The 10726-nt window shown below is 31.7% G+C and overlaps 1 protein-coding gene across 2 annotated transcripts; it reads left to right on the top strand.

Annotated features, from left to right (window-relative positions):
* Positions 1-1085: 1085 nt before the first annotated feature.
* Positions 1086-6232, top strand: LOC104648157 (uncharacterized). Of its 2 annotated transcripts, none has more exons than XM_019214158.3 (7): positions 1086-1414; positions 1591-2134; positions 2826-2940; positions 3431-3667; positions 3785-3906; positions 4622-5142; positions 5459-6232. In XM_019214158.3, exons 2-6 carry the CDS (start codon positions 1642-1644, stop codon positions 4630-4632), a joined length of 978 nt encoding a protein of 325 aa, XP_019069703.1. In that variant the 5' UTR covers positions 1086-1414; positions 1591-1641; the 3' UTR covers positions 4633-5142; positions 5459-6232. The 2 variants fall into 2 exon arrangements, with proteins under 2 accessions (XP_019069703.1, XP_019069702.1); XM_019214157.3 differs by having other exon boundaries at positions 1583-2134.
* Positions 6233-10726: the final 4494 nt, after the last annotated feature.

The raw sequence follows: 10726 nt of genomic DNA, 5'->3' as shown, positions 1-10726 counted from the left end.
CGAGACCAAACCAACCCGACATTATTTATATAATTTTAAAATTTTATTTTATACGTAAAAATACTTACTTTGATATAATTTTTAAATATCTCTTATACTTTTTCATAGTTTTTTTCTTTTAATATATTTATTTTATGTTTGGAAGTTAGAATTCTTAATTATCTAATAAAGATTATAGTCCATACACGTTGGTAATTATAATAAAGTTTAAATAAATATTAAATTAATACTAATGGAAAAAGAAAATCAATTCAACACTAAGAATGACAATAATATTGAATATATGTTTTTTAGTTTTACATAGATCTAGACAATTAAAATACATGATCTATTTTTACTTTCTTTTAATATTTAGTCATTAAACTAATACTTACTAAACTTATTTTATCATGAGTTAGTACTTTAAATTATGATCAATTTTATTATGATTTATTAATTCGCGATATTTGTTTACGCAATTTCAGTATTATCTTTTTGTTGGATATTTTAGTTTCAATTATCATATCATATTTTTTATTATTTTCTTGAGAAATAACTTAGATGTTGCATTTTGGTAGAACTACAGAAATATTTGAAGTGCAAGTAAATTATATGTTTGTATGAATACTTTATTGAAAAATCCGAAAATTTGAAGTAAAAAAAAACCCCCGAAGAAACCCAAAGTTGAAAAACTCGAGTTTTATTTGTTTGGTTTATAGATCCAAAAATCCAACACAAATGGTTTGATTTGATATTTGAAAAAGTCAAACCAATCCGATCATGTACATCCCTAGTTATACTTATAAATGTAAAAATGGTCAAATTTTATTCTTTGAGAAAAAAAATCAGTTTTATTCTTCCTTATACTATTTAATTTAAGATTACACTACAATTCCTTGAATAATTCAAATATATTTTTCCTCTGTTAAAATGTCTTGATCCCATATAATAGCGGAAATTTTGAAGAAGTAAATATTATGTGGCATGTCATCCCAATGTCCCAACCCATTTTAGCCTCCCCTCCACTTGTTCTTCCGCCATTAATGTTTCTATCTTATAACAATTACTAATATTGTGTGGCTATAAAAAGGGTGAAGTGTTGTGTTTAAATGAGATGAATATTATTTATCTAGATAAAAATAATTAGTGATGGAAGAACAAGTAAAAGGAAGAGGCACTATATCAAAAATGATCATTGTTATTAAAAAAATATGTATTTTTAGCGGCAATAACATTCTTTGTATATATCCCTAAAGCCTTTAGAGACATTGGTTCTAATGACACTTAAATATGTCAATAAAGACTTTAATACTCTTCATTAAGGTCAATATTTATTGCCGCTAATTTTTTTTTTTTTTTATGTCTCAACGGGGTTTTTTGAGCTTGAAAGGTTCAATATTAAATTCCCAGTAGTATAGAGTCTTGAAATATAGAGGTATGCTGTTGATTCTTTCATGTTTTCGCTTAAAGCTTGTGCCTTTTTTTTTTTTTTTGCTTTCTTCTTCTATGATTGATTTAGTGCATTAGGAGCATATTTTGTGACTATCTGTTGAAAGGATAGTTTAGGTAGGATGGTGTTTGTCTGATGTTTTTAATCTTCTAGTTTTTCAGAAAACCAGTGCTTTTTTCCAAGCTTCATATCCAAGTAGAAACAAATCACCTATGCTTTTATCACGTGGACATAATGGAAAGAGGATTTTTCTCAATGCCGCTTTTGAAAATTTTGAGCAGAGGAATCATCCTTCCATTGAAATCTTTAATAATAAATTCCTCTTGGAGGTATTCAAGCGATTACCTAGTGGCAAAGAGACAAGTGTTTGTGCTTGTGTTTCTAAGCGATGGCTCACACTTTTATGCACTGTTCACAAGGATGAGATCGCAGAATCTAATGGATATCTTGCCAGGTCCCTTCTTGTTGCTATTGTCGTTAGAACTTCAAACCGTGGAGATTTAACAAAGCTATCTATTCGGGGAAACAACCTTCGTCATAGTGTGACTTATATTGGTCTCAAGGATATTTCTCGAGGTTCCCCTACTCTCAAAGAACATTCCTTGTGGAATGTGTCTTATGTTGGTGATGAAGGTTTATCTCAGAGTGCCCGTGAATGTCATTTGTCAGAGAAGCTAGATCTTTTTCAATGCCCAAGAAATAGAGGTATTCTTGAGTGTTTCATGTTTTCACATAAAGCTTGTGTCATTATCTTAATTTTTATTTCTGTTTTAAACTTTTGGGGTTCTAAATTTTGCACTAAATTGGTTCCTGATTGTGTAGTGAAGATGCTTTGCCTTTTTCTTTTATAAACATATTTCTTCTTCTATGATTGTTTTAGTCCATTACACACCCAATTTCTATTGTAAGAGAAAATTCACGAGGGCCTTAGAATTAGGCCGGAAGCCTCAAGAGCTAAACTAAAGTTTGTCCTACACCAAACTAAATATTGTGAGGCTAACAACGCTGATGAAATTCTCATCTAAGCTTGGTTACTCAGAACATTGACTAGAGTCAAAATTAGGCCTTAACTTGACAGCTAAAATGCTTGATCACATTGACTCGCACCAAAAGCTTCGGGAGTCATTCCAACTATGCCACTAGCCTAAAATGACCAATCTGGAGTTGATGGAATCGTCAAAATTGGATTTTGGATCATCTTCCTAAATTTCTAATAAAAATGACAGCTCAAGGTTCAAAAGCTCCAAAACACTAAAACACGTCTAAAACTTTTTTAAATTGATGTTGATATATCTAGAGTTGATATTATCTTTTGAAATGATTTTCTTTACACCAACAATATTTTTAAAGCTTTTATATTAAAATTTATTTACTTTTGTACTTCCATCCAATTTAGGTCCGGATTGTTCTTCCAGTCTGGAGCGTAAAATTCTCGATGTTGTGAATGAGTGTCGAATGACGAATTCATCTATGACACACCCTTGTGATCCTAATCTTGTTCCATCATGGAAGTAAGTTCCCTTCATTGTGTACAATTATTACCAATGTGAATTCAGCACATGCTTATTTTTGGATGGCCCATCTTTGCTAGTTGTCCGCTGACTGATTAACCTACTCTTTGTAATTTCCCTATTGATAAGTACATAAATATATATGATACATTTTTTCAAGACGTAATGTTGGTCCATGAAGAGATGTACTAGTGTTTAAGGCATAAGGCTAACAACTTGGATATTCACGGTTTGAATCCATGCTACAACACACAGTGCGCCCATCTTATCTATCCTTACTGGACAACATTACCTTGTTAATATGTGCTTGTGAGATAGATAGGTTGTCCAATGAATTAGTTGGGGTACATGCAGGCTGGTAGGGATGCCTTTAATATCGCTAAAATAATGAATGGTGCATTGAAAGAATATATGACATAATGATAATCTGGATGTGTACTGCTTAGACAGATTATAATTGATTTAATCTCTCTTCCTCTTTGAATTTCAGGAGAAGTTTTGACATCTTAGGTGCTTTGAAATTTGTACCTTGGATGCTCAATAGTTTTATCCAGGCTCATCCTCCTTCTAGAGTTAGACTTAAGGTGTATGAGTTCTCACGTATTTTGCCTGATACTCTTAAATTTGAACTTGTTCCCCACGAGGATATTTGGGAAAGTCTATTCAACAATCATATTCCAAGTAAAGAAGATATAGGAGTATATTTTTTTGCAAGTGAGAAAGAAAGGTCAGCTTATGTCTTATATATTTGTCGATAAAGGGGTAAGGGGTTACAAAGTAGAAGTGCCCCCTTGCCTAGGAACATTTTTACTGGAAATTCATTCTTATTCCCCATTATATGTAGGTTTGAGAGATATATTGCTCTAGTGAAGTCCATATGTAGCAAAGATTTGGTGATGAGAACGCTTATAAATGATGATGAGCTCCTTATACTTGCATCCACAGCCCTGGGCAATGATTCTCAAAGTACGTCTACAATTTCTGTGTTCTTTTCTCTTTTTCAATGAACTTCTACACAGTATATTTACCCACGTATGCTGAAAATTATGCTTTTTAAACTGGGATAATTGTTTAGTTTAATTTGAGTTTCAAAGCTAAAATTCAACGTTTTAAGTTATTTTCACTTTTATACTTGATAGTCGTATATATAATTTTGTCATACAATGTATGATATTCTAACATATAGCCCAATCAAGGTGCCATCAGCGCCTCTGTGAGAGTCACGTGTAACCTTGAAATAGTTTCATCAAAAGGTTGATTTACATATCGTAATTGACCCTCGGTGAAATAATCACAGTTGTGTATGTTAAGTCAAAACATAATGTGTCAAATTCACTTAAAAAAGACCTAACTAGATATGAAAGGTTAAGTGTTCACCACAATATTTTGTATTTATTAAATCCTTGATTTGATTTGTCCTCTTCTTATACCATCAATCATTTGAAATTTCATTCATATGCTCTAAATAGTTTTTAAAAATATAATGTTGATAGATCTTTTTACACAAAGGGGTTATTCATTTTGAAGAAAATTGCTAGTTACATTATCAATTTTTCTTTCCTTTTCGAATCTTTTTTGCATGAAGTGGAATTTAAACTTCATAATTGATCCATATATCTTTTATGCATACATAGCCTTTTCTTGTTTTTAAAAATATTTTGCTATTTTCTATTTCATTCAGATATTGCATGATGGGCCATTATGTTGATGCACCAGTGGATTGGTGTTGTGAAGAATGTGATATTGATAAATGGATAATGTTTCAATTGAGTGGACTAGAAAATGTGCATTATGAACAACCCAGGTTACTTGCCTTTGAAAAGATTTGTTAGAGTACTGTGCAACCAAACAAACATAGTAAGTTTCCTCGTGGACACTGTATTAACGGGGAAAATGAGATATGGACCGGGAAAATGTGATATCTATCTACATGTTGAAAAAGCATTTGGTCTATTATCAAGCATTAAGAAATATGGATCTCCGCGGATATAAATACAGTCTCCTCAAGAGTTGTGTCAACCAAGTCCATGAAAATCGTGGCTCGATGGATTTTTATCAAGCCTAGATCTCAAATTTCAAACTCTTTTCGTGAGAAGAGCAAAGTGAAGCGGCCTTTAGGATCATCAAGATATACGAAACCTCAAAATAGTCAAATTGCCAAAAACAATGAATAGAGCAAAGAAACAGTACAATTATCTAAAGGTTAAGTGTTCACTGCCATATTTTGCATTAATGACTTTATTTGATTTGTCCTCTTTTTATACCTTTGTTCTTTAGAAATTTCATTTTCTAACACATACTCTAAATAATTTTCTTTAAAAAATAATGTTTATATATCTTTTTAAACAAGAGGTTGTTCCTCTTGAAGAAAATCGTTAGTTGGATTATCAATTTTTCTTTTCCTTTTGAATCTTTTTTGCGTGATCTGGCATTTAATTTTAATAATTACTCCATGTATCTTTTATGCATACATAGTCTTTTTGTTTAAAAATATTTTATTATTCTCTCTTCCTTTCAGATATTTCATAATGGGCTACTATGTTGATCCACCAGTGGATTGGCGTTGTGAAGAATGTGATATTGAAATAGGAATAATGTTTTCATCAAATAAGCAAGAAAATGTGCATTATGAGGGACCTAGGTTACCTGCCTCAAGAAAGATTTGTCTGAGTACTGTGCAATCAAAGAAACATTGTAAGTTCCCTGGTGGACATCGTATGTAAAAAGAAGGTAAGGACTAGAAAAAGGCAGGGGAAGAGGAAACAACAACATCAACATACCGAAGCATTGACTAAATAAGTTTTTCCTGGGTATTCAAAGTTTTTTTTGTTGGATATTAAGAAACAACATCAACATACTAAATCATTGACAAGACAAGTTTTTGTTGGGTATTCAGAGGTTTTTTTTGCTAGATATTCAAAGAAAGCTAGGAGTAATTATTCCTCTACTCACTAGCTTGAGGGGAAGTGTTGAAGAAGAAAGAAGTTGATTATTGAAACATGTCAAAGAACGTGTTCAACGCAGCCGACTGAAGCAAGTGTTGATGAAGAAGGAAGTTGACGATTTGAACATGTCAAAGAAACAGGTCCAACGAAGCTGACTGACGAGTTCACAACATTACTGAAGAATTAGAGTTGTACCATGATTAGACTACCTATGTTAATTAGGATTATATTTCGTCTAAAATTATTTTTATGATTAGGATTATAATACAACTAGGATTAGATTATTTATAATTTTATTATTATTATTATTATTATTATTATTATTATTATTATTATTATTATTATTATTGTAGTAGTAATAGGTTTTGTAGTAGGACTCTAAGTATAGTTAACTTATGACTCTAAAATTCTTTCCTATATGAGGAGCTTATAACTCAGCATTACCTTAATCAATATATCAATATTGATCAATATATCAATACTATCAATACATCAATACAATCCTTGATTTTAATCCTAGATTCGAGATTTCTACATGGTATCAGAGCTTAAAGTTTTTTTCGCTCTTTGAGTATTGATAAAAGAAATGGAAAAAAACACGTTGCAATGACCACTTCTACCAAAAATATGTCAACCTTCTTACTTCACCAACTCATTGTCACCTGCTCCATTAAACTTGAGCCATTTAACTACCTCAAAAAGAGGACACACATATCCTAATTGATTCATATCACAGAGCATGAACCAAGTAAAGTATTGTTCAACTGGATAGACTACTGGGAAAGTTGTAGCGGTTGAAAAGGATGCAAAAGATAATGGCACCATTGATGATTCGAAGGAGAAAGATATGTTGTTAAAGAGTTAGATCTCAAGCACCTTGACAGAAGAAAAAATGCACCTTATTGTGGATTGCTCAACTGCCAAGGAGAGTGGGAACGCTTGGAAAAATCTTATATTCAAGCAATAAAAATTATTAATTTTGCTAAAAGTTTAGGTCTCAAATACAAGACCTTTATCATATTAGGTAAGGCACTATATCCACCCTTAATCAATTTGCTAATGCTCTCATAGGCTTTAATATAAGGGAAGAGAAAGAAGAGGTACAAAAAAGAATAACCATAACATGTTATAAGAGCAGGGTCAATCACCCGATGTTGGCGCCTTTAAAATCAAAATTGCACACGCACCAGATGCTACACACTGTGCGTTGGGGTGTAAAGAATGACAAAAAGTCTCACATGGTGGTTAATGAGATTGGTGTACTCCTTATAAGGCTTGAGAAATCCTCATCCCTTGGAGCTAGCTTTTGGGATTTGATTTAGGCCTAAGACCTAGTTTCACAATATCTACATATTGAAGAAGCACTTGGTCTATCATCCAGCATCAAGAAATATGGATCTCTGTGAATACATACGGTCTCCTCAAGAGTTGTGTCATCCAAGTTCATGGCAACCGTAGCTCGGGGAATTTTTTATCAAGCCTAGAGCTTAAATTTCAAGCTCGTTTCATGAGAAGAACAAAGTTCAGCGGCCTTTAGGATCAACAATATATACAAAATCTCAAAATCTTCAAATGACCGAAAATCACTTGATAGAGCAAAAGAACAATAGAATCATCTAAAGGTCAAGTGTTCACCACAATATTTTGCATGTATTTATTGTTGGGTTTTAAAAGGTGTGAATGAAAAATGAAGAGTTGCAAATTTTTATGAAAAGTTGCAACTTTTATGAATATGTACGATTTTTATGAAAAGTTGAAACTTTTATGAAAGTTGCGACTTTTATGAAAGGTTTTGACTTTTATGAAAGATTGTGATCTTTCCGAAAGATTGTGACTTTTCCAAAGGTTTGTGACTTTTCCGGTAACGCACAATTAGAACTTTTTCACACTATCTATTGTTTTGTATTAATTGAGGGATTTTCACTCATTTTAATAATAGAATTTCTGGACTTCTTTTACTACTACTAAATCTAGTATTCTAAGTTTACTTTACTGTCGTTGAGTGACTCGCTAACACCACATTTTGAGTATCTTACACTGGTGATTGAGATTATTCTATCCTGGGAGGACATATTCCAAATCAAACCTCGGATACTGGAGGGGAATAATTTCCTAAAGGGGACACTATGCATTTAGTGGACTTGATCTTTTTTTTTTTCCAGATTCTAGTATGTGTTACAGATTTTAGATTTGAAAATTAATTTATGTTCTTTTGTTTTTCACTGGTTCATTAAACTTTGATAACATCGTGTTTCTGCAAATTTTGTTGGAATAAAAAAGATTCTTTAAATACTGATTGACAACGGTTCTTTTTGAAGAAAAATATTTTGTATATTTTTTCTAATCTATTTTTTATTCTAGTTTCTCTACTAATTTTAATTTTCTAGTTGTGAAAATGTTCTTAAACTTTGTTGTGTATTACCAAGTTCTTTAAAATTTTGTTGTAAGTATCTTAAAAATACAATATGAACCACACTTCTTAATAACTTGATTTGATTTGTCCTCTTCTTATACCATTATTCTTTAGAAATTTCATTCATATGCTCTAAATAGTTTTTAAAATTTATGTTAATATATAAATCTTCTTATCCAAGGGTTAATCCTCTTGAAGAAAATTGCTAGTTAGATTATCAATCTTTCTTTCATTTTCGAATCTTTTTTGCATGATGTGGAATTTAATTTTCATAATTATTCCATGTATCTTTTATGCATGCATAGTCCTCTTCTTGTTTTAAATATATGGCCAAATACATAAGCAGATCCCTAAACTTAGTGGGTTTTTTTTCCTCAGGTACCTCAACTACGTCATTTTCCTATTGAATCATTGAACCCCCATAATTTGTTCCGTTTAAACAAACACCGTTGTCTGATGTGGAACCAGATTTGTGAGGGATATTGATAGAGGATACATATGTTGTTCCACAAATCATTAGTCCAATTGATAGTGAAAATGTTTGAGAATAATTGTGTTTTACTTAAGTCATTTGAACACATTAGAAAACAAATGAGACTAACATAGTTTGTCTTCATTCCTTCAATCAAAATTATTATAATTCGAACATAATTAAAGACATTTACAATATATCAAAAAATCAATTAACAGTATTTTAAAGAAACAAATTATGGGTGGTTCAATAATTCAATTGAAAAATGATGTAGTTAAGGTACCTGAGGGAAAAAACCAAACAAATTTAGGAATTTGTTTATGTATTTGGCCTAAATATATTATGCTATTTTCTCTTCCTTTTCGATTGCATGATGGGTTATTATGTTAATGCACTAGTGGATTGGTGTTGTGAAGAATGTGTTATTGGAAAAGAGATGATGTTTTCATCGAGTAAACTAGAAAATGTGCATTATGAGGGACCTATGCTACCACCCTCAGAATGGGATAATACATATATTGAATCCTAAACTTAGCTTCAAATTTTAACTTTGAACTCCAACTTTCATAATGCACAAACAGACACTTTAACTATCCAACTTTTAAATAAATAAACACATGAGTCCTACATGGCACAATACACGTAGGACACCACGTAAAATTAAAAATGACATGTGTGTGTATTTGTTTAACTTTATACAAGTTTGAGTGTCTATTTATGCACATTCAAAGTTGAAGAGTATAAATATGATTTGAAGTCAAGTTAAAGGGCACATTTATGTATTGTCTCTCATAATATTTGTCAGAGTACTGTGCAACCAAAGAAACATAGTATGTTTCGTGGTTAACATCGTATTAACTGAGAAAAGGAGGTATAGATCGGGAAAATGAGATATCTACATGTTGAAGAAGTACTTGATTTATCATCAAGCATCAATAAATATGGATCTCCGCAGAAAAATATGGTCTCCTCAAGAGTTGTGTCTACCAAATCCATGGCAACCGTGGCTTCGAGGGATTTTTAGCAATCCTATAGCTGAATTTTCAAACTCTTTCGTGAGAAGAGCAAAGTGCAGCGGCCTTTAGGATCAACGGGATATACGAAACCTCAAAACCTTCAATTTGCCAAAACACTAAACAAGAAAAAAAATACAATTATCTAAAGGTTAAGAGTTCACCACCATTTTTTGTATTAATAACTTGATTTGATATGTCCTCTTCTTATACTTTATTCTTTAGAAATGTCATTTTCTAGCATATACTTGGAAATAGTTTTTTTAAAAGATAATGTTGATATATCTTTTTGCACAAGGGATTGTTCCTGTTGAAGAAATTGATAGTAAGATTATCAGTTTTTCTTTCCTTTTAGAATCATTTTACATGATGTGACATTTAAGTTTCATAATTACTCCATTTCTCTTTTATTCCAACATAGTCCTCTTCTTGTTTTAAAAAATATTCTGCTATCTCTTCCTTTTAAGAGGCTTGATCTTTTCCAATGGCTAATAAATAGGGGTATGTTGTATTCTTGTTGTTTCATTGAGGTTTCCACCTCAATTGAATCAGAGTATACAACAATATCGAATCAAGTTGCCCTTTGCCTTAAAAGAATTCACACGCGACTACCAACTTTCCCAAAATAAGGGGAGATCTGCTACTTATTGCCCACGAAAACATCAAATCTATACGATAGTCAAGTCGTTCATCTATATTTCTGATTCACTTTCCTTCTATTCATTATAGCTTTGACCCGCTGAAAAATGGGTGTGTAGAAAACTAACCCCAGAACACGAACCAGGTTCGTGTAAGTTGCTTTTAAGTAAAGACAGAGTAAAGACACAAACACTTATTGAATTAAAAACCTTCCTCACTCAAGGAAGGAAAAACCTCGTTTTATTAATTCAACTATAAGATTTTGTGATTACAACTCAATAATCAAAAGTCTTATCTCTACTAC

This window comes from Solanum lycopersicum, chromosome 1 (assembly GCF_036512215.1).
Source record: "Solanum lycopersicum chromosome 1, SLM_r2.1".
Classification (NCBI taxonomy): Eukaryota; Viridiplantae; Streptophyta; class Magnoliopsida; order Solanales; family Solanaceae; genus Solanum; species Solanum lycopersicum.
Note: the sequence above shows the minus strand (reverse complement) of the source record. Positions and strands in the feature narration are given on the sequence as shown.

What these genes read in the sequence shown, in the direction of transcription:
- LOC104648157 (XM_019214158.3), top strand. Translation starts at nt 1,642, where the DNA reads ATGCTTTTATCACGTGGACATAATGGAAAGAGGATTTTTCTCAATGCC. An exon ending in TCAATGCCCAAGAAATAGAG is followed by an intron (nt 2,135 to 2,825) that starts GTATTCTTGAGT and finishes CATCCAATTTAG; the next exon opens with GTCCGGATTGTTCTTCCAGT. An exon ending in AATCTTGTTCCATCATGGAA is followed by an intron (nt 2,941 to 3,430) that starts GTAAGTTCCCTT and finishes TTTGAATTTCAG; the next exon opens with GAGAAGTTTTGACATCTTAG.